Below are 24,546 nucleotides of genomic sequence, written 5' to 3'. Positions count from 1 at the left end.
GCTTCCTGTGAGGAAGAATGAAGATATGTTTTTAATAAGTGAGGAGCGGCGTTACAGCACAGTGATGTAACCAGTTGGCTATTAGACTGCATTACATTTCTTTTTTTTATCAAGTCACATCAGGAGGTGCTGTTTGGTGTGTGAGTCTCAGGGCGGACCTCCCTCCAGATGTACACAAAGCCCGAGTCAGGGAAGCCATTCAGAACGGCCTGCGTGGGGAGGGCAACTGTCACTTCACATTTCACTGAGTAAGGAAATTGCAGCCCTGGCTAGTGCAGGCGGGGAGAGACATCTGGTTTCCAGGGTGCCTGAAGAATTTCCTTGAGCTCCAATTAGAGTCAGTGCGGTAGAATGAAATCCACTGCGTCTGGGTATTCCCACTTGTGAAACCCAACTGCAGCGCGCGCGCTCAGACGCCAGCGAGGGAGAGGCGCGCGCTGGGCCGGGCCGTGGGCTGGCGCCGGCGGAGCTACACACTGCCAGTCTGTGTGCCTGTCCCTGTCGCGTCCCGGTCTGTGTCTGAGTGTCTGTTTAGCTGATCTCTGCTTTTGCTGCCAAGCGGGTGGCTCTAGCTGCTGTGGTGGGAGAGGTAGGATAGGGGTTCCGCACCTTTAGCCTCCAGCCGGCTCCCGTCACCATGCCCAACGGATTGAAGCCCGTGGACACGCTGGACTCGCTGTCCTCTGTCAGTTCAGCCTACTGCGGCGGCGGGCAGCCGGGCACCTGCAAGTACTGGATCCTCGACCTAGGTACACAAGCTCGCTGCAGATGCTCGGGCTGGCGCTGCTTTCTCTCTGCCTGCTTTCTTTCCAGTGGCTGCTCAGTGATTGACATGTCCTTTAAAACAAATGTTTTGTGCTTGGAACCTGAAACGTGTTCCGTGCTGACCACCTTGGGAGGGGGCTGTGTCGCGGAGATGGTTTGTGGGGGGACCACTGGGAATGTGAGGAGCAACTGGGAACAGAGCACTGCACATCCATTGTGTGTTGTAAGACCTTTTTAATATCTGGAGACTGCTTTTGATTATCCCTTTTTCTTGTAAATGGCATGTAAATAGTGTAAAGTAATCTATGCTACAAATTGCCTTATGATTTTAGTTGGCTTTATGTCTGTTTCGGGTTTAATTTTGTTTGGAGTTTTTCAGACTAGAGAAAACGACATGTCCTAACATATTTAGACTCTGGCTCTCCATGAGAACTACAGCCATATGATAAGATAATACGAAGTTAACTGGGGAGAGGGATGCTTCCAGCATTGCCATTGTATTCAAGGGAGTGTCTGTGCCAGGTTCTGGCTTTATATGCAGAACTGGGGAAAGACGTGAAGATGTGATTCCTGTAAAGGTTATTTGAGAGGTCGGTAAGCTTCACTTTGAGGAAAAGGCAACAGGATACAAAAGAGGCAAGGTGAGGGGAGTAGGGTCTGCAGATGCCCATGGAACACTGCCCTGCTCCAGAGGCCAGCTTTGTATCAGTAACCTTTGACAGCCATCTGTCCAGACCATACAGCCAAAAAAAAGGAATCTCTCATAGGGTACCACCTCCATGCCAGCAGGAATGCTCTCTACCAGAATTTGGGTCGTGGCCTGGGTCACTTTCAGTGTTTGCCTTGACTTTCTTGCCAGCTGTTATCCGTGTATGTGCTTCAGAAGTGGGCAGCAAGATGCAGAGAGCCAAGGGGATCTGCTGAGACTTACGGGGCACTTCTAGTTTATTAAGAGCTCAGTGGAGAAGGGTCTTTTGGGATGGAAGGACCCCCCAAAGAAAGAGGGTGGGGTGTCGGATCAAAAGGGAGGCACAGAAAATATGTATTGGGCATCTGAAGGAGAAGTGGCGCTACTTTACCCATTTGTTCATGGAATATTAGGAGGTAAGTGTTGGCTGCGTGAATGTCGCATGTGTGGTTCTCAACATCATTTTCAATAATACTCATTGTATTTTTGTTCACAGAACCTTTAAAAAGTCTTTGACCCTAGGTTCTTTTTGTCATATTTATGTTAATTGTTTTACCACTCAGAGATGGTGACCTCCCTGTCTGCAGGTGTGCAAACTGGGTAAGTCCCTCGAGGACCCTGTGCCCTAGGAATTCCTGCACTGGGTGGGTTAAAGTAGATGATGTGTCTGCTCTCCTAATTGAATGTAGTAATTTCTGTGCAGTGCAAAGAACAACTGGTCACATCAAAAGTCTGATTTGATGCCTCAGCCACTAGCTAGCTCTGAATCTTGAGTAAATTACCTTCTTTCTCTGAACTTCTTTTTCTTTGTCTGCAAAGTGGGAGTAACAATAGAGCACACCCCTCAGGATATCATAAACATCCCCAAAGTTTAGAACAAAATATTTTAATGAACAATTTTTCTAAAGAGTAATGGATAGTAAAGACATAGCATTCTTTCTGTAGAGGGCTAATTTTTGAATCTTAGCGGTATTTTAATTCCTTCAGAATTCTTCTCAAGGGACGTTATTAAATTTGCTTTTTAAAATACTGGAGGATAATTGTGCTATAACATTTTTTGTTTCCCTATATATATATTTGTTGGTAGTTCTTAAACTATTAGGAAGTCTAGGTGATGTTCTTCAAGCTGTCACCTCAGAATTTTTTAAGCTAGCAAAAATTTGTAAGAAAAATTGATGACCTGTGGAATTTCCTGAACAAAAAATGATCACTTCACAATAAAGGATAGATAAGAGAAAGTGAAATTCATGCATATGCATGTGTGTGTGTAGAAAGTGCGTGCCCATCCTTTTCTAACCCTTATAGTAATTTCAAGACAATTTCCTGAATGCTGTTATATCAGAGTGATGTTTTAATATTCTGATTTTACCTATTAAATTGATTATGGGGGAATGTATATGCATCACATTTTAAAAGGAAGAATGATTCTGGGTAACATCCAAGAAGTAAATCCCAAAGTAACTCTGCAGTGCCCATGAAATCACTGAGTGTGATTACAAAGCCTCTTACACCTGCAAGCAGTCTGGGGCTTCTTGTGTTAGAGTACTTTGGGAAAAGGCAGTTTTCCTACTTCCTGACATTCAGTGGGGCATTCCCCTGTCCAAATGTGAACCAGTCTTGCTTGGAGTAATCTTCACAGAAGACTGTTTTATTTGCTGACATTGCCATCGTCAATAACTTACACAGACATGAGCCAGGAGACTTTCACTGCTAAGTGATTGTGAAGAAAATCAGAGAAGGTAAGGTCAAGAAGAACTGTAAATCTTCTTTTATGACGTTTCCAATGAGAGAGCCCAGTTCTGCGGATAAGAGAGTGGAACTTTTGGGTTGGTTCTCATTCTGAAATCAGTATGCCCTTTTATAGGACAGATGGAATCTATTCCAGTGCTATACGTATTCCCCTGACTCAAGCTCAGGGAAAACGTAATCTGGTGACTCTCCTTAACACTGAACAGACTCTTACACAAAGTGAACTGTGTGCTTTATAATTCTTGAATTCTCTTGAAGTCTTTTTTTCTTCTGTTTTGATTGGGAATATGGATTCTCACCACTGCAATTTTTGTTTTTATAAATTAAAGGGAAACATTCCAAAGACTAAATATAGGATAAAGAAATTTCTGAATTTCTTTTCAGAAGAAAAGAAAGTATTGCTGAAGAAATACATAATATGAGTCTATTCTGAAAGTATCCAAGTAGATGAACAGTCCTGCCTCACATTAAAGCTGTCCGGTACATGGAATATTCAGTTTCACGTGAATAAACAAAAACCACAGAAGTACTTGTCACAGTGTTGGATTGTTTCAACTGTGAAGACTGATTGTTTCACACAAGTTGCTGTGCAAACTAAATTCTATCTCAAATTGTTTTTTTGCCCTTTAAATATCTTTAAGTGAATGGTTTAAGACAGGATGTGCATTATAGGATAGTGGAAATGGTGTGTTACTGTAGAAGCCAGTTTGTCCCTGCTCCCCCCTACCTGTGTGATCTTAAAAGTTCTTGATAATCTCGCTGAGCTGCAGTTTCCTTATCTATTTAAAACAAACAGACAAACAAAAAGATAGAGAATGCTTGCTATTATGGTTATTATGCTCTCCAAAATCTACATTAAAGGCTCTTTTTGTTTCATCTTAAGCAAACTGCATTTTAAAAATAATTTTGTTCCCTCCCTTCCATGTTAAAAAAAAGACAAAGAGTGTTACACATTGAATTTGATTTGTATATATTTTTAGCCAAGAAGCAAAGAAACTTGAAGTTATTTGGTATTATAGCCTTTTTTTAGAGTGAATATAAAATCTTGAAATATTAGAATGGTTTTGAAGTTAATGTTAAAATTAGACTGAAACCTCCCCCAAAAGTGCCCAAGAAGCCAAAGGTCCCAGGTTAGGAGCCTTCAGGCAAAGTGTCTTTTCCTAGTTTGGGAATTCTTTTCTTGTTTCTAGACAAGGAGCAGGCATCCTTCTCATTTACCTGTAATCTCTCTTTGGTATGTGCTCTTTCTAAGTATATCTCTTCAGCTAGATTTCGGGGGAACACAAATTTATAGCTTTTCATTCTGAAGAATTTCCTCCAGGTGCTCAGAGTTGGCCTCAGGGGCACGTGAGCAAGTCCATAAGCAGAATGAGTTGGCCTGGGAGCTGGGTAACAAGCCATGGAATTCATCCATGGAGGCTTCCTCATTTCCCCTTCCTGTCTCCAAGGAGTAGCAGTGGGGGCTGGGCAGCCATAAAGATGCTCCTATTGACTTTTTGCAATTCACAAATAAAACCATACAAATGTGAGCAAACCACATACCCCACCCCCCACCCCGCCCAATATCTAGTTTTTCTGAAAGTGTATGTGCTAAGTGGAAAACTCCCAGACACAGCGAGCAGCAGAAGGGGACATAGCACCCTTAGGCAGCCACGCATCATGTTGGATACATCTTCTAGTCTGTTTATGTGTAAAATGGGGCTTCTTTTGTCGATACTTTTAATATTTGACTATAAGAAACCATCTCAATCATATCCATTGTCCAGTTTCTCAGATGCACAGTTGAAAAACCTTTCTATTGTTATTTCTTGTTAAAATTAACAATTCCTATTGTAGTGAAATGGACTTGTACCTATCAGCCTGAGAAGACTAGAGTTACTCTTCTGTCTAAGGATACAGCCTTTGAAAAACTTCTGAGACAGAATATATTAGCCCTAAGGCAACTTCTCCTTCCTCTTTTATCCTTGAAAGCTGATGGATTATTTTAAGAAGTGGCCCAGGGGCACAGAAGCAGGCCTGCAGTTGAATAAGGAACTCTTCAATAAGAAAAGGGGGATGTGCTTATTATGACGTAGGAACTGAACATGGAATGTTTTTCCCTTTGTCTCTCTCCAGCTAAAAAGAAAGACAGCACCGTGCCCACCCCAGGCACTCTGAGCCCCGGCCCCACGCAGGGGCGGTCTGCTTGTTTCCCACTGCCACCTCCGGTCCGTGGCCGTGCCTTTCATCCACCACGGGCACTGCTTCAGCCAAGGACAAGATCCATGCTGTTAATTGGTGTTCTTAGCAGAGGCGTTCCTTTCATTCCCTTTGTCTCCATCTCCGAGCCTGCTTTGTTTCTGCCTGGAATAACTCCAGCCCTCCCTCCCTCCCTCCCTTGCTCCCTTCCTCTCCCCTCACTGTGATTACTCCCGGGCTTGACAGGCAGGGAAGAGTTCCTCACGGAAGACTTAGGACAGGAAGGTGCGGGAGATTCGTAGAAAGCCGCCGTCTCCCGAGGCGCTGGCAGCATGGGAGAGATAACATTCAAACCCCGTGTAGGATGCCTGGAGAACTCCAAAAGCAGTTGCTCCAACCCTCTTTTCTTTTTGTCTTTGGCCTTTATTGTTGTGGTGGTTTTAGTATGTGATATCCCAAAAAAGTGAGGGACAGCCCTCAAGAAATGACAAAATGGTGATTTGAAAAACAAAATACAGTGCCATTCAGTGCCTGTGGGTGGGCAGGAGGAAGAGAGGGAGACAAGATATCATAAAATCAAATTAGTTCAGGTCTTGGCATTGCACCCCTTAATGCTTTGTGTGCTTGGGAGTAGACAGTACCTGCGGGGTGCATGCACATGGGGGCGTTCTACCTCCTTCCAGTCTGTGCTACTTTGCTTATTACCTTTAGTTGAGCAGCATTTTGCTTTTAATGGGGGAGTTACTCAAATATAATTATAAAAGGAATTCCTAATTGGTTACAGCTTTCGTTTCTTTGTTTTTGAATTAAACAACCAGGGACTGTATAATATAATATACATATGTTGCGTAATATAATGCTTTGTGGTTTATTGGGGAGAAATAATCTTCTGGTTCCTCATTCTATATAGCTGTAGCTCTTTCTAAGCTAATATTACATCCCTTGAAACTCTGAAACTTTAGCTAACCTTCGCTGTAGACAGTGTAAAGTGGCTGGGAGTGGTGGCTCACGCCTGTAATCCCAATACTTTGGGAGGCCAAGGCGGGCAGATCACTTGAGATCAGGAGTTCAAGACCAGACTGGCCAACATGGTGAAAACCCGTCTCTACTAAAAATGCAAAAATATTAGCCAGGTGTGGTGGCGGGCACCGATAATTCCAGCTGCTCAGAAGGCTAAGGCAGGAGAATCACTCGAACCTGGGAGGTGGAGGTCGCAGTGAGCCAAGATCGAGTCACTGCATTCCTGCCTGGGTGACACAGCAAGACTGTCTCATAAATAAATAAATAGAGATAGTACTTGGCAGGCTCATTGCAGAATACTCCAAAGCCACGTTTTTTTTCCCTTAATGCTGCATTAAAATGGGTATGTTGTCATGTGACTCTGTGAAAACATGTATAAGTTAGCATGGTTTATAGTACATTTTCTTGAATGTAGGTAAAAAATGTTTCCATGCTAGCATTCTGAATCTGGTATACATTTTTTAAAATAATAACAAATGTATACATGAATGAAGAGAAATCATTCACCTCCTGAAATAAATGTCATATAGTTTAAAACACTAATTGCACAATTTTTAAAACCATTTTGCCTGGGAGAGTCTTTTTGTGCCACCTGCTTCATTTAAAGACATGTTTCAACTTTTTTAAAAATCCACATATAGCACCCTGCCCCCAACATCTTTGGTATCCTCTTTAACAAAGCAGCCAAAGTGATTTCATTGTTTTCAACAAATAATAGGAAGGTATTAACCAAAAATAAATATTCATTATGAAGAATACACTTCCATATGCCTTCTTCACGTAAGATTAGATCTTTCATTTCTAACATTCCATGTTTAATGTCAAGAACTATTATGCCCAACATTCATGTTTCTTAGCTGAGTTAGCACCTCTGGAAGGCAGACTCAGATGGACAGAAGGGTGTGTGAGCACCGTGGAACTGCTTGTTTCCCCCAAAATTAACTTTCTGTTTCCTTACATGATGATTGTCTATTCAAGACAATAGTAAGTACTGTATTGCCTTGGGAATAACTTCCCATATAGAGAAATTAAGAATCAAGAACCCATTGTTTTATAACAGGGAGAACTTCATTATCCCTCAGTCAGCAGTACACAAAATAATAGTCTCATACCCATGCTGAATTTGTTTGTTTGTTTGTTTAATAATCTTTCTTTGTATAAGTTATACGAATCTTGGGAAATTTTGTGAAAAGAACAGCCATTTGACTTTTTGGGAACACAGAGGATCAGACACATCTGAAAAAGCCAAACAGTTAGAGGAGCATTCAGAAGTTCTTGCTTTCTGAGCATTTAAACAGACCAGAGCCCAGAGTGCCGCAGCAGGCTGTTGCTCCTTGCCTGCCTGGCGGGATATGGGGTCACATGCTGCATCCTCGCGCTCAGAGCCTCCCTCAGAGCGGGGGTTGTCTCGCAGCAGGCCGAGACATGGCCTTATGCCTGTTGTTCTGTCATGCAGGAGAGGTGCAGGGAACTGGATCTCCCCTGACCTCTGCTGTCAGGCTGAAAAGAGGGCTCTGGAACAGTGCCACACTGGGGCTCGATGCGGGCAGTGGGGCCGCCCCCTGCCTGGAGAACTTTCCCCACGAGGACTGACGCGACATCACCTTTCCACTGTCGGCTACCCGCAGCCAGTGCTAAAGAGCCACGTGGATTGTGCGTTAGGCGGGGAGCGGAAAGTGCTGGGCATGGATGTCTTCAGCTGGCAGATTGTGTGTGTGTCTTTCTGGTTTCATTTATGTGGAATTTGTTTTTAAGTGTGTCTCTTTCACCCAGCAAGGCTATCTTGTCCTTGTGTAAAAGTCAGGAATGAGCCCAAGTCCCCTCCCAGTAATCACTGGTACTATAGTTCCTTAGGGATTTTTTTCCTTTTGTTATAGCTTATTTTGGTTCCAGAAAAAGCATACTATGCATCTTCCCAAAAAATATATTTTAGGGGCTGGCTCACTTAGAAAGCAGTGAAAATGGCCCTATCATTTCAAGACAGCAATATGGCCTAGACATTCCCCTCAGTCAAGTCAGAATTTGTCCAGAGTAGAGAAAGATCACATTAAAAAGTAAGCCGCGGCCTACAGAGTTGGGTTAAAAAAGAAGAAAAGTTTTTTACAACCTAGTGGTTTTTTATGACATTGTGGTTTTTAACAATGTGTGGCCATCTGCCAGGTGAGCCATCAACCCGGGTCCGCCTGGTTCACCCCATCTCACCTCAGGAAGGAAATGGGAGATGAGGCAGGCAGAACGGACTGCTTCCGCAGCCGGCGGGATGAGGACACCCTCGGCCCCATCTCTGCTGGGAGGCAGTGCAGTGGGAAGCCGAGAAAGTCCCAGAGAGGCGGCTTCCGTTGGCACTGGCATGTTCTATTTGGTGAGGTCAACGCGGCCAGCCTCTCTCTCTAGGACTTCTCACTCTGGGTGGTGATAAGGCCATTTTCTTTCAAGACATGACTCACTAAGACTAGCCCAACAGCCACCACTTGATTCCTACGTTGGCCTCTTGTTGCTCGGCTGCTGGTCACAAGACAGAACAGCTATAGGCTCATCTTTTCCTGGCAGCCAGCAGCCTAGTGATCAACTGCCCACCAGCTGCAGACCATGTGTTTCTAAAGCATTCCTGAGCTCAGGCCAGCCAGGTCCTGCTTCGTTCAGGACACGTATAACTCAAGTCTCCAGCCTTTTTTTCATTCCTTACATTGATCCACACTGGCCCCTTTTTACTGTTATCCACTATCAGTAATTAGACTCTTTCTTCATTTATATTATTTCTGAGGTGTTTTACACGTTCACTTTGGCAATATGTGAGATCCTGTGCATCTGATTAACCAAGCAAAGGATCTTACCATCTGTTTTCATTTACATTTAATTTCTTCACGTTTCTTTATTGGCAATTTCAGTGGTGAAAATAAAAAGAAGGACCTTTAGAATGAAATGGTTTCCTGACCAGAAATGCTGATAGATTAGCATTCCCCTTCCAAGAATCAGCTTGAGAGGAAAAATGATGCTCAAAGTCTTGCATTTGTCTACATAGCTACATTTTCCAATGCTTATGTAATGTTTTCAGTGTTTTCAGAAACGACGCTGAGAATAAGAGTGAAAGAGCCAGTGTGTACGTGCGACTTCCGTTGGCTTGTTCTGTTTGGTGAGATCGACGCGACCAGCCTCATATCTCTAGGACTTCTCACTCTGAGTAGTGATGAGGCTGTTCTCTTTTCATGACATGATTCAGGAAGACTAGCCCAAAATAGGGAGACTGCTGTGTGTTCTCATTTTCAGAATTCACAAAGAAGAGCAGTTGTTTTTCACTGGGTTGGTTTTAATTGATGCCAGGGATTACGTTGTGTTCTGGCATTCAGGGTCACCTGGAGGTGTCCGCTGGTGAAAGCTCCCCGCTGAATTTGTGGGAGAGGGCTGCTTAGAGAACGGTGGAAGTGTCGGTCATTTATGTGCATTTTCTCAGGCAGCAAAGACCATGTGTTCTTCATTACAGCATGAGCCGCGGCAGTGCTGTGTTGGGCCTCTGGTTGAATCTTAGGATCATTTAAGGGAAAAAAAAAAGCTGGGGAATTTAACTTTATCCTTCATGTTTCCTGTGTTCAATTCATATTTGAAAGCAAAGACAGAGTTCATATTTTTGCATTTAGGACCCACTGTGCAATATGTAGAATTTGCTTTTAATAGTCTTTTGTCACATTTTCAGTCATTACCATCCCCCAAACTCACGCTCACTGCCTCTCTGGCTCTTGTAAAGATTTCCCATGCTGACATGACAGCATAACAAATAGTTGCAGCCCAGAATAAAGCCCTGAAACCCAGGTATGTGCAGAGAAGCAGAGAACCCCTGGGGACGCAGTGTCCATGCTAAATCTGGTGTTTCAACCCCTGACGAATCTTTCTTTTCCAGAGGAACAAATTAAGACTCACTAGTACTCACAGACACATGATACACGAAACACATGTAAGAGCACGGTAACTGGAATGAACACATAGAAGTCAGCCAAGAAACCTTTCCAGATACTTACTCACAAATAGAATATAGATTTACGTTTGGAGAAATATTTTTAAAATACTTGTATATTCTGAACCACCAAAAGAGTAACATTATCACTGGGCAAGTCAGTTGCTTAAGATTTCCCAAGTAATACTCCAGCTTCGTCTCATCATCATCATTTTAAATTAATATGCATTGCCCAGGGGATGGTTATAATCACCATGTAAGATGAAGAGAAGATGCAGTCCCTGGAAGTTACATCCAGAGGAATAACTTACGGATTAACTCAGTTTTTATGTGATCTGCAAGAGAATTTCTAGTGCACTGTGGTCTTTTCTTTATTCAAAAAAAAAAAAAAAAAAAAGCTACCTTGATTCCAAAAGCATGGAATTAAAATCCAGTTTGAATAATAGAGATGACAATCATTTACTCAGAAATTTTGCTCTAGAACATTTGAACCAACACAGTCAACAGTCATAAGCTAAGAATTTGATTATTCTTTCTAAGTAATTTATAGATCTGATTTTCACATTTGCCTTACAACCTCCCTTATATGGTAGAAGAACTTCCTGAATAAAAGTGTGATTTACTGCATCAAATTCTTGACAAGACAGAAGTTTGATTAATTGCTATAGGTCAGTTGTACCTGATTACACCCTGACTGCTCTCTTTTCAAATAGTCTGATGAAGTTATTTGCAGACATTAGAAGCAGTTGCTGCAAAGTGTCTTTGAATTAGCTTTCATCAGCACATAGCAATAACTACTAAGTGAACATTTCTTTACGTCCTCGCAACTAGAATTTTAAACTAGCCGTTTGCTTCAAGAACTTGCCTCTGAGTTGTGCTTTATCCTGGTTAGAGTTTTTATAAAGACATCATTTCATTGTTCATTTGACAGATATTTTTGAACACCTACAATGGACAGTAAGATGGGAATATCTGTCTTTAACATAAACTAGCTAAAATCCTTTGGGGGAGACAGCATGGAGAATGTGAAATGCAAGACAGATGTTCGCCGGAACTCTCCCGCTGTTGAGCAGGGCATCATGTCGTGGCCCTGTCTGATCAGAAACACCCTGGTTGTCATCAGCGGCCCCACATGTGTGCATGTTTGGCTGACGTTATGTGGCATGAGGGCTGCCAGTCATGGCAGAGGCATGGTGACCTTGTGGGGCCGTGACCCTGGCTGTCCAAGGAGGCCTGGCCTTCACAGCCCCAGCTCTTCTTCCCACTCTGGGCCTGGGGCGCTTGTCCTTAGATTCGTCATCTCACCACTCTGCTTCATCCTGCTTTCTTCCTCAGCCTTTTGCAGCTTTTTTTCTACACATCAATGTTGAGTGTTGCCTCATATTGTGTTAGGCTGTAAGTTTACAAAGACCTTTTTCATACCTTTACCTTTTCCCCTCAGCAGCCTGGTAAGGCTAGAGGAATCACTGTCATTTGACACATCAGGAAACAAGCAAAAAGGGAGTCATTAACTCATAAGAACCCACACCCGGCAGGTGGCAGGGGTGTTAGTGGAACCCCGGCCCCCTGGCCTTGAGTGTCCACTCATCTGCAGAGACCATACCGATCAAATACCTATTGAAACCTGCATGTGCCAGGCAGACTTTAAACTCCGGATAAACAGCACACGCCAAAGCAGCAAAAGCCACTTCTCCTGGTGCTTACATGCGGTGAGACTGAGAAACGGAAGACATGCAGAGATTTGGGTGAAACCTTTTCACACGCAGAGGCTGGAGTTTTTAGTTCAGCTTACTACTCTACTCAGCAATGCAGTTGTTACTCTGGACCACTCAGAAGTCTAAGACTTTTTTACCATTGTGAAAATAAAGGGAGGGTTAAAGTGAAACATGATCCTCCTTGGTCTGCGACCAGCAGGATATGGTCCTTTCCCTCCTTTAAAAAAAAAAAAAAAAAAAAAATTTAAGGCTTTTATTAATCACAGATGTCCCAAATTTACAGACTGGGCCTAGAAAGCAGCCTCTCTTCTCCCGGCAGTCCCCGCGTTTTGTATATTCACATGGTGAAACTCCCCCTGCGTGGGGCTGAATGTCAGAACTTCTGCCTTCCCTTCTTTCTTTACCTTTTTTTCTTTTTTTATTTAAAAAGAAATCTAGCATGGACTTTTTTTGAACTCCTATTTCAGCAAGGAAGCCATCTACATAAGGATTTTTCCCTCCTCAAAATAAGAAGGGATGAACTTGAGTTGACTTTCTCTTCTCGGTGCTTCAAGCGGATCACAGATGGCTTTCTCATGCGCACAGCTGAACATCTTTTTAAGTCACTGCGATGCGCTGATAGTATCTTCTTGTGCTCAAGTGTACTGTTCTATTTTAAAAATAGAAATAGAAGTAATTCATCTAGATTGCTTCATTCATCCTTCACGTTAAAAGTGACTTTTAGTACGTCCTAGACACCATGTTAGGCCTACAGTTACAAATCTAATTGTGATGAAACCTAATTCTCGTTTTCTGGGTACTCACAGTTGACGTAAATACAGTGTAGTGAGTTCTGTGCTATCATGGAGTCCTTTATGCCTCAGCCATCCTACATTTATAAACAGCACTTAACAGTGTATAAAGCTTGTTTGTTCCCTTTATTTCATTTAATCCTGTTACAACCCTGTGAGATGTAGAAACTCGCATGCCAGAATGTTTGCTGTGGAGTGGGTGTGCCAGGTTCACTCAGGCCCTTTGATGAGTCCAGCTTTCTTTCTGACATCCCCTGTGGATCATCCATCTGGGCCTTGGATCAGTGGGTTTCCTCAGGCTGAAAAGGGGGAAGCACATTCCCAAACCAGACCTAGTGGGAACTGAAGGCATTTTTGTTGATAAGAAAGCTCGCGATGGGGTGAAAAAACAGGACTGAGAGTTGACTTTTTTTCTTCCAAGATGGTGAGTTGAGGGAAAGGCAAGAGATGAGTAACTATTTCTTTGCATAACAAATGGGTCTTTTTTTTTTTTTTTTTTTTTTTTTTTTTTTTTTTTTGAGACAGGGTCTTACTCTGTCACCCAGACTGGAGTGCAGTGGTACAATCCTGGCTCACTGCAACCTCTGCCTCCTGGGTTCGAGCGATTCTCCTGCCTCAGCTTCCTGAGTAGCTGGGACTACAGGCGTGCGCCACCATCCCAACTAATTTTTGTAATTTTAGTAGAAACGGGGTTTCATCATGTTGGCCAGGCGGTCTCGAACTCCTGACCTCCAGTGATCCACCTGCATCGGCCTCCCAAAGTGCTGGGATTAGAGGCATGAGCCACCACGCCCAGCCCAGATTGGTCTTTCATGGTATTTCTCAGGTCAGTTCTGTCCTGAGCCCCCGCTCCCACACTGCTTTACGTGACAGGCAGTGTTCACATGCACTTAGTCTGGACTCTGCCTTCTGAGAAAGCAAAGCGGTAGCACAAGTGAGAGATGAGTTGCTAGAAGGGTTGCCTTATTTGCTTTGAATTATCATCTTTGAATAAATAATTCACAAACTCATGAACTTGACAAAAATTAGTTGTTACTTATGTTCACTTCAAAACTGATCAGGATATACCAGTAACTCAGGACATCACCATTCATAGTGGTTGACTTATCAGTCAGTTTGCATAGGCTGAGAAGTAATAGCTTGCAGCTGGTTTGTTGGCTCACCTGATTGTCATTTATTCAGTGTATACTCATTAAGCTCCAGGTGTATGCCAGGCTGCCTGCTGGCACCTGGATATGTAGTGGGAAACAACCAGACATGGTGCCCTGGAATCTAAGATCATGGTTGGCTTCCTGCCTTCACAGTTGCCCAGCTAGGAAAATGTGATCATGAACTGATTACACGGGGCTCTGACCACAGGGCTCTCCTCCTGAGGGCTGCTCTTGTTATGGTTTGTGCCATCCACAATCAAATCGTGAGCAAAAAAGTAAGGACACAGTGCCAAAAGGATAGGAGCATGCCGGCACAGTGTGGGCGTCTGGGCAGAGGGCCTCATGCTCCTGTGTTCGCAGCCATCAGGACCTCTTCTGGGGAAAGGTGACTGTGTGCACAAAAGTAATATAAGATCTTCCCACGGAGACTTCAGAATTCTAGAGCTCTGTGTTTATGGTGTGATATATCCTTAGACTGTGCCCAGTAACTTTGGAGACCTTAATTCTACTCAAGATACCATTAGGACATGGGATTTAATTCAAAATTTGCAACAGAATAGCTGATTTACTGGCAAAGTCTATATTCTTCAGATAGCTAAAAATAATAGATACTTTATTTCATTCTGTTAATGGTGGTATTAAGTTTAAAGACTTTTAAAGCTTTTTTAACTCCTAATGTGAACGTTGTATCACAGCCCAGCAAAGAGCATAGATGTGCACTGTTACATTCCATTGATTTAGGCCAAAGGCATTTCTATGGTGAAAAGGAAAAAAAAAAAAAAAGAGTCCCCCCCCCCCCCCCAAGAGAGTCAAATAGCATGACGAATTGAACATTCTTGTTAAAAACAAAGAAAAAGAGAAGGGGTCATAATTGTCCCTCCACATTTGCACACTTCTGAAACAAAATTTTTCTCAAGGTAAGATTTTTTTTTAATTCCACAAAATTTTTCTTACGTTTTATGACCGCTTCTAGCATTTTTCTAAGTCATAAATATTCTAGCGAAATGAAAGAACGTCACTTCCGTCATTTGGTAAGTAGGAACTCGGGAGAAGAACTGCTTCTTCTCGTCAATGGCAGTGTCACAGTCCTTTGCATTTCATCTGTGGCACCAATGAGCTCCCACCTTGGGCAGCCCTGACCCCTCCTGGTTCTAGGAGGGACCATTTAGGCCATGGCCACATTTTTAATGCTTAACCTGCCAGGTAAGCAGGAAATCTCTTTCAAACCAGCTTCCCAAAGTGCAAAGAACCAAATCCCTTGCAGCTGAGCCCACAGAGAGACGCTGGGGAATGATGTATTTAATTTCCTTTTCTTTTTGAACAATTTTTGCAACTAGCTCCTTTCCCAGGCAAGGCTAAGTGCCCTGGGAATCATCCTTGTAATGCCAGCTGGGTGCCACAAAGCATTATTAATTGACTGTGGTTCCTTCTCATGCGTGCAGAGGCCGCTGGATCTGCTGAACAGTAGGGAGGTCTGTGTGCTTCAGGGCTGCCGTGCGTCCCTGCCTGCCCTGCACGCTCTTTTCCGAGAGCACACCTGCTTCTCTGTAGCCCTGCAAGTCTGGGTGGACAGAGGGACCAGGTCAGAATACTTCGTAGGTGTCACTTAGGCTTCATACCACTCCTATATAGGCCAACTCCCACCAAATTCTAACTTATAGACCCAAAAATGTCTGAGGTTGATTTATTGACTGAGGTCCTACTAGTTGTGATGTATAAGTGTTCTGTTTATGAATGTTAAGGCTTGCACTTGATTTCATTTTACTAAAATAAGTGGGCCTGGGTGTTTTTTTTTTTTTTTCCTTTTCTTTTCTTGGCCTCCATCAGTTTATCCAAGGCACAGCGGAGCTCCTTGGTGACACTTCGCCACATCTCAGGCATCCAGGGTGTCTCCCGACCTCCCCACGGGCCACACTCATAGTTCCTTGTCTTGTGCAGTTGTGAATCTATGTCAAAGAAAAGACCGTCCTTAAAATATGAGCTGTGGATCAGCTTGCTGTTTCTTTAGGCTGTTGATTTCGGATGTTTCCATGTAATACTTGTGTGCCTACTGTGTGCCAGGCACTGTGCAGAGCCCTGGAAGTACCTCAGGTCCCAGACAGACAAGGCCCCTGCCTTTCTGGAGCTTATATTCATTCTCCTGACCCAGTGCCTGAGTTACCTGTGCCCACCTCCCTCAAAGGCCAGCTTCAGTGCCATCTCCTTCAGGGATCCTTCCATGCTTCCTCCTCCTGTTGCCCCTTCTTCTCAACCCTAACAGGGTTTGTACCTCGCCTATAGTAGAGGATAATTTTGTGATCCAAAAACCACTGTGTGGTGATTCACATGGGTGAAGAAACTAGGTGTTCCTTATCTCTCTGTCCAGTGGGAAATCCGGGGCTTGGCTCCAAGTCACAGCACAGTAAGTGACTCTGAAGTCTGCTACCTGCTGTGGGCAGTGCAGGGTTCTGCTCGCAGTTGGTGCTTTAAAAAATATTCGTTGAATAAATTGTCATCTGACATAGATTATCCAAACCCTCCCTTTCTCTTTGTCCTTCCTGAGGCTAGGGACTGTGTCTACCTCATTTGCATTTTATCTTAAGTCAGCACCTGAGAAAGTCCCTGGGAATGGATTTCATTCTTTTCCACCTCTTCCAGACCATACCAAAGGAAAGTGAGACTGATACGGAAATATTTTAGTAACTCTTGTTTAAAAATAGAGTAACTATATGAGAAAATATATATACATATATGTACACAAACATAATACAGACGCCCATACAGAGGGGAAAGGGTTATCATTCTTTAACAGATATCAGTGGGTTCTGAACCAGAGTTTGCCTGTGAGAAAAAACTAGATTTTGAAGCATGAGTGATCCTGCCTAAAACACATCATCTGTTTCTGGAAGATTATACCCTTCACTAATCTGTGTCTTGGGCGAAGGAAGGAACGGGACAGCAGTGAGACAGGCGTGTGCTGTCTAGTCCCAGCGTCGGGAGCACTTGGTGGGAGACCGCTGCCGACTCTGCTCCTGTAATCACAGGGTTCACCTGCAGCAGGGAAGGGCGTCCAGAGCCAGAGAGGCAGTGCAGCCCCTACAGGTATCTGCACAAAGGAGTAGCTTTCAAGATTAGTTTCAGTATATCCATGAGACTTCAGAAGACTTGAGAAGATAGCAAGCACAGGGAATGATCGCCGTCGTCACCGTTCTGCTTTCTAAAGTGGGGCACTTCATTCCATGCCACCGTGGTGGAGCCCCTGAGCCAAGAGCTCGGGAATGGGCCGGGCAGCCTGCACGCTCACTGGTTTGCGAGTTGTACAGTAGACGTCACGCAAGTCCATGGATTGGCTGAGTGTCTCCTGTCACCCAAATTTCAGATTTTTTAATACAAAAATTAGCTGAGTATGGTGGCAGGTGTCTGTAGTTCCAGCTAGTTGGGAGGCTGAGACAGGAGAATCTCTTGAACCCGGGAGGCGGAGAGTGCAGTGAACTGAGATGGTGCCACAGCACTCCAGCCTGGGTGACAGAGCGAGACTCCGTTTGAAAAACAAAACAAAACAAAAAATTTGTTGTGGTTTTTTTTTTTTTCTCTTGAAATGTCGTCCACTCCAGATTGACTATATTTAATTTTTGAGATCCAGTGAGAAGCTGACTTGGATGTATTTTCTATAGAGCATTTTGGTTATTTGAGGAAGGCTTCTCCTCCTCACACATTTCTTTCTTTTTTTTTTTTTTTTTTTTTTTTTGAGACAGTCTCTCTCTGTCGCCCAGGCTGGAGTGCAGTGGTATGATCTCAGCTCACTGCAAGCTCCACCTCCTGCGTTCACACCATTCTCCTGCCTCAGCCTCCCCAGCAGCTGGGACTACAGGCGCCTCCACCACGCCTGGCTAATTTTTTGTAGTTTTAGTAGGGACGGGGTTTCACCGTAAATGGTCTCGATCTCCTGACCTCGTGATCCACCCGCCTAGGCCTCCCAAAGTGCTGGGATTACAGGTGTGAGCCACCACGTCTGGCCCCTCACATTTCTTTTTAAAATGTGGTGGCGTTTTTGTTCGTTGTTGCTGATATTTACTTCGGCACATGAGGTAAGTTTGTCAAGGCTGGGAACAAAGTCCCCATGTACCGCCATGGCCTGGCCATGAACAGGAAAGAGGCTGCTGCTGGTCAGAGTCTCACCAAGACAAATCACTGTCATTTTATCCATAATAATTACACAATTCTGCTTTTGTTCACTGGTAGTGAATCAAACTAATGCACTTCTTCGACACGATTAGCTTACAGTAAGCATGTCAGTTGGCATAGCTAAAACTTCTCAAAATTTCCTTTCAATTCATTCCTCTTTCTTGACTTTTGTCAAGAAAACGGGTGAAATGATTTTAAAATTCTGTCCTCCAGTGTCCGCAGTACCAGTGTCCACGGTATTTTATGTGATGAATGACATCGTAAATCTGGCTGGTAACGATGCTGGTCTTCAGGATTGGTGACATGGGTGATTTTGAAGGGGACAGTGCATCTTGAGAATGATCATCTCTAGCAGAACTCAGGTTTGCTACACAGTTGAGAAGAGGGTGGGTGTAAAGCATCAACCCCTCTCATCTCACACCCGGTAGGCAAAGCCTGCAAGTGAGGCGTCCCAGCCCACTGGCTTCCCTGCAGCCTGCGGGCTAATGGCATGGTCTCCCCACTGGAGGGTCAGTGACACTCCCTCTCCTTCTCCCTGGCAGACTCGCTCTCCGTCTCCAGCAATGACGCCAGTCCACCCGCATCTGTGGCTTCCCTCCAGCCCCACATGATCGGGGCCCAGAGCTCGCCGGGCCCCAAGCGGCCGGGCAACACCCTGCGCAAGTGGCTCACCAGCCCCGTGCGGCGGCTCAGCAGCGGCAAGGCCGACGGGCACGTGAAGAAGCTGGCGCACAAGCACAAGAAGAGCCGCGAGGTCCGCAAGAGCGCCGACGCCGGCTCGCAGAAGGACTCAGACGACAGTGCGGCCACCCCGCAGGACGAGACGGTGGAGGAGGTGAGGCTCTGCCTGCTGGATGGGGCCCGCGTGGCGGGGCCCACTGGGCTTTTGCTGCAGGAATAGTTGCTTATCTTATGAATAAACTGGTTTGGTCCTGTTTTCTGCACTTACTCAGAAATTACCATTCAAGTCTCTGCTTAACCGACTGAGATTTAGTGGGGACACCTTGAAAGAAAATTGAACCGGCTGTTCCCCAGTAAGCACGGTCAGGATCCTGATAGAAAAAAAGAAAACAGACCACCATGCGCCCCAGGCCCAGTCCGACCGCAGGCCTGGGCCTAGAGGGAGCCCAGACTGTGGCTTCCAGACCCTCTCCTCCCCACTCCACCGAGAGGCAAAGTCAGAGGCTCTGTGTAGTCTGCAGAAGATTTGGGCAGTATCCGAGCTGACCACTGTGGTAGCATTTTGCAGAGAAAACTCAGATTGGAAACTTGGAAGGACTTGTGGAGTTTTTGCATTTTCTAATTGTTTTTCTCCAATATTTATTATACTTACAGCTTGTCTTGAGTGGAAAATAACCAGTTAATTTACTTTGTTGACCCAGTAGTAAACATTGGGTTATTCCCATGTCACCAAAGATAAGTGCATATGGGTCAGCCAGGGATTTTTTTATGTCCTATTGACAAGGGGTGGGGCGGGGCTTTAAATACATTGCAAGAAACAGAATTCCTTCATGATGCTGGAAACAGAATTCCTTCATGATGCTGGAAACAGAATTCCTTCATGATGCTGGAGATGGCCTTCAGCACTGGCGGTGTCAGTGAGGAGCCCTCAGAGTGTTTAACTTGGAGTGACCCCGACTCAAGTCCCACACAGGTTCAAAAAAGAAAAGGCAGAGAATGGGGATGAGATTTGTGTTATTTGATTATTTGGCAGATAGCTGTTTTCTGCTGTTGTTTTTTTTTTCCTGGGCATATTTTTGCCATGAGATTTTATTGCAGTGTGGGGGTAGGGATGTACTATGTATCTGCTTAATAAACCTCTGTCCTCTTAGGAAAACTAAAACTGAAATTTGTTTCTAAAAGTGAGAATAGAGGAAAAGGATACTTAAATCCAGTGCTTAAAATGCATCTTGGATTATATTTTTTATGCCCTTATTATTTCAGTGAATTTTTCTATAGCAGGATACCCAAAGTAAAATCAGCTAGACCAAAGGAGCTAAACAACATGAGGGCTGTAGCTCAAATTTTTGAACCTTTTTTAAAACTGGCTTCTCAAAGATGAGATGTGTTCAGAGCCTAACAGATCACATGGGCAGTCCCTTTATACGACACTTTCAGTGGCCCTTCTGTCATCCAAGTTGACAAGCAAGGCATTTGGGTTGCAGGAAGAGAGGAAAAGTTACCCTCAAGGTCATTTGTTCCTGATTTCTGCCATCCCAGTCTCTGTCCCCACCTTACTTCTCCAAGTAACCCTTGGTCCTTGTTTGTGAATTGGCCTGGAATATAATGAGCAAATCTTGATTGGATTTCAGAGAGGCCGGAACGAGGGCCTGAGCAGCGGTACTCTCTCCAAATCCTCCTCCTCCGGGATGCAGAGCTGTGGAGAAGAGGAAGGCGAAGAGGGGGCCGATGCCGTGCCCCTGCCGCCACCCATGGCCATCCAGCAGCACAGCCTCCTCCAGCCGGACTCACAGGATGACAAGGTAAAGGGGGATGAGGGCTGGGGGATCCATCCCTGCCATGCCAGGGCAGGGCACACTCAGTGGCTGCTCCACCCCAGCCTCATTTCAGGAGACAGGAGGCCCCAAGGTGTGGAAAAGGGCAATGCAGTGCTCTTTCAGGCAGTGTCAACCTGGTTGTACCCCAAAAATATGAGTAACAAAGCCATTTGGAAGAGCAGTAGGCCAGGGGGTGCAGTTTTTCCTACACATGTGACTCAGTGCATTTTTAATGATGCTTCAGTAATTGCTGCTTTTAAAGTTTCCTAATGTATTGACTAGAATCCCTGAGAGAACAATCAGAGATATTCCATGCAGGTCTGCCCGAAGGCATCACTAAATGAGGAGTTGGCCGTCTCCCCTCTGTGAGGTTTTTGCATGCAGGTTTCTGGTTTAAGATGAGGTTGCATCACTGTCCAGTTGCTTTTTCCCACATGCCAGACATTAGTTTGTAGGATCCCTGCACTAGAGTGCAGGCATAGTTGTCAAAGTGTGGGAATCAGTTGAAACCTCTTTGGCTCTACGCAGGGGCTTTAAGCCACGAAAGTCATTTGTTTTCTTGAGTTCTCATATAATCTAAAATTATTTTGTCAACCCAGTTGTAGAGCCCTAAAAAATAAAATAGCAGAAAGGAAACCTGCTCAATGTGGCTTGCACATCCTCTAGCATTCTGGCCCCATTGTGCCCCTCAAAATTGTCAGGTGTTGAAAATCATGCTATGAAGTCATTACTGGTGATGCTTTTTTTGGCAGTAACTGAGTTTTCTGAATAAAGCAGATAACATTATCAACATTTTTTCCCCGTGCTTCCCTTTTTCCTTCCCTGACTCCCTTGTCAGTACTTGCACAGTCACTTGCCGGATTAATCACCCTCTATTTTACGACCTGGGATTGGCCTCAGCCAGTGCTTGGCAGCTGTGAGGCCAAGTCAAATCATACATTCCTCTTAACCCAGGGCAGACCTGTCCACCGCCCCTTGTTGGTGGAAAGCTACTCCCTCCTCCCTTTTTAACATGAGGCTCACACACTGTAAGGGTGCCATGGGGCCTGCAACGATGGCTGTGAGCTGTAGGACTGAGCACAGGTTGGAGTCCTGGAGTTTTGTGTGCATCTGAGGTTCAGGCTCCCGCTGTGTGTAGGGGAGAAGGAACAGGGAGCCTGAGGTGAGAGGACCACGGCCCCCCACCCCACCCAGTGCATGGGATACCTGGCTAGGACGTGGAGCTGTGTGGTTTCTGTGACATTTCCTAAACTATTTTGTAATATGCTCAGCCATGCCTTTTTGAAAAGCAGAAAACTGGCATTTCTTAAATATGGGTGGTTATCCAAACATTGAGGGGCTGGACCTTGTCGACTTATTCACCCAATAAGGGAGCATTTTTCTCCATTTAAAGAGTGACCTGCACTGTATTCTTCCATTTGCTAGAATCATTTATTGGTTACTATGTTACCTCGTTGAGTATTATCAGTAGCAGTTCTTCATTTACAAAAATCTGTAGTGATTTTCCCACACAGTATATAATCTTGTGACTAATTTTTTGTTTTGTTCTGTTTTCTCTTTGTGTAAACTTTCACTGCAGCATTATGTTGATTTGTGTTCCATGTCTGTTTTGGCTCAATTTCCTTACCTTTCCGTCTGAATTTTTTTCTTTGTTTTCTTCACCCCATATTCCAAATGTCATTAGACCAAACCAACATTTGTTTTGCAAAGTGCATATTTTGACCCACACGTGTAAAAGCCTTGTTGTGAGTGTATGAGCCTGTATCTGTCTGCTGTGAGACACGCATGGCCAGGACAGCCTGCTGTGGGTCGCATGCCTCGCCGCTGTCCTTAATATGAAGCAAGGTTCATATTACGCCCCTTCTAGTTCCCAGTTAATTAATGGCTCAAGTAATCTGCAAACACATCGTGTTTGCTAATTACTGAAACTCGAACTTAGTAGCCCCTCCCCCAGATTTCCTGTCAACTCCTTTATGCCCTCGATTCTAGCCATAAGTGGCATCTGATAGCTTGTGAGGCCTCAGCTCTTCTGTACTCTGCACTAATCATGGGGAAGTGGATGGCACAGAAAATGGTGAGCTCGTCCCCCTCCTTCCCTGTCTGGTCACCACACCCCGCTCCTTTCCTCTCTTTCGTTTCTTTTTTTTCTTAATCCCATAAACACAGTAAAGCATTTTTAGTATACTGTTTTGTTTCCTGATTATTCCAGGGTTCTCTCACTAGACCTAAGCCTCTCATTCTGCTGTAGGTCAGATTCTCTATTCCTTCTCCCTAGCCTAGAACCTTGCCAGCAGTTGCGAAAGTTACAGTTAGAACTTTCCCTTGCCCAGTCACCTCTTTGAAAACAAACACTACAATGTTACATGACTGCGATTAAAATCAGACACTGTCTGCTTTTCACATGTATCTCAGACAGGTTTTATTTAATGTTTCTTGTCAGAATATTGTAAATTCAAAAGGATGACTTTAAATAAATGCAAACAAAGACAAACTTGTGGTCTTTTTGTCTGTAATTACTTTAAAAAGAGATGGAGCTTGCAGGGAAATTTACTGTCTGACCAGTTACTAATGTGAGCCTTTCCCCCACCCCGCCTTTTCTTAATTTCTTCCATAGGCCTCTTCTCGGTTATTAGTCCGCCCCACCAGCTCCGAAACACCAAGTGCAGCCGAGCTCGTCAGCGCAATTGAGGAACTCGTGAAAAGCAAGATGGTGAGGCCTCCCAGACAAAGTCTGACTTTTGGAAGCTGCTCTGTGTTGCTACTTGCAAATGGATTTGCCCTTGTCCTTGTATTTCTCTGGGCTGCAGAATGTGGCTGTGGCTTATTGCACATCTCAGGAGTCCCCATGACCACCCTCGGGTTCACTGATTTGAAGGACTCAGAGAACTCAGGAAAGCCATTATTCCCACATTTGCAGTGTATTCCCATGAAAGGACACAGAGCAAAATAGGCAAGGGAAGAGCCGCATAGGTCAGGTCTCAGGGAGTGCCAGGTTCAAGCTGCCAACTGTGCTGTCCCAGTGGAATTGGGCAGACGAAGGATTGCCAACCACAGCAGCTAACCCGAGCCTTGGTGTTGAGTGTCTGCTTGGGCTCAGACACACATGGCTGCTGCTCTGTGTGGCTGGCCTGAGTAGTCTCCTGCCCCTCCAAAGATCAAGACACTGTCACATTGCTAGCATGGACTATTTGCCCTGGTCCCAGGCCCCCACATAAACAGACGTTCTCACCAAGCAGAACATTCCAAGGACTTACAAGTTCCCTCATGGAAGCTGGGGCAAACCTCACTGCACACACCCTGCCTGCAGTCACTGCAAATGTGGTCAGCTCCAGTTTGTCTGAAGATGTACCAGGGTCAGTGGTACCCACAATTAGACTCTCAGTTTTGTTTTGCAACCCCTGAGACCTTTCATTTGGATTTATAATGTGTACGAGAGAAGGGTTTGCATTATTATATAAGGGCTGTATTTTCTCAGTGATCTCTTTGTTGCCAGTTGGCCAATGTGGGTTCATTTGATAAAGGCCCCAAATTAAATGTTGGTTCTTTGAAGCAAGACAGGCATGTTTTGCTTCTAACTGATTCAAATCAATTAATTTCTGGTTTTTTAGTTTTCCTAACTGGGAAGTGGGAAAACCACCAATGGTAACAGCTTTTTAGACTGGTATATCCTACTATCCCTATAAAGACAATATCTTTTAAAAGCAACTCCTCCCAAAGTAAAAGCCCTCAGTCTGCCTGAGCAATCCATTCTCCAGAGGTAACCACTGCGAAGAGTTCGATACGTTTCCCTCCCGATGTTTTCCTTGCTGGTGCAAACATATATATGTGCACGCATTTTCTTTCCAGATGGGTTCGTTCAATTTTTAAGATTCTAATGA

General features: G+C 44.5%; 1 protein-coding gene across 4 annotated transcripts in view; it reads left to right on the top strand.

Moving 5' to 3' along the window:
- The window catches only part of TRIO (trio Rho guanine nucleotide exchange factor), a 369,149-nt gene that overhangs the window by 301,357 nt on the left and 43,246 nt on the right, over positions 1-24,546 (top strand). For all 4 annotated transcript variants that reach the window (XR_012092813.1, XM_073014830.1, XM_007961240.3 and 1 more), the window contains exons 35-37: positions 18,713-19,005; positions 20,483-20,653; positions 23,283-23,378. Coding sequence is in view for 3 of the 4 variants with exons in the window: in XM_073014830.1 (XP_072870931.1) it covers positions 18,713-19,005; positions 20,483-20,653; positions 23,283-23,378 (560 nt within the window). In the remaining variant the exon portion in view is untranslated. The remainder of the gene's footprint in view (positions 1-18,712; positions 19,006-20,482; positions 20,654-23,282; positions 23,379-24,546) is intronic.

Source organism: Chlorocebus sabaeus, chromosome 4, assembly GCF_047675955.1.
Source record: "Chlorocebus sabaeus isolate Y175 chromosome 4, mChlSab1.0.hap1, whole genome shotgun sequence".
Lineage (NCBI taxonomy): Eukaryota > Metazoa > Chordata > Mammalia > Primates > Cercopithecidae > Chlorocebus > Chlorocebus sabaeus.
The sequence above is the reverse complement of the archived record's forward strand: the minus strand, read 5'-3'. Positions and strand labels throughout refer to the sequence as shown.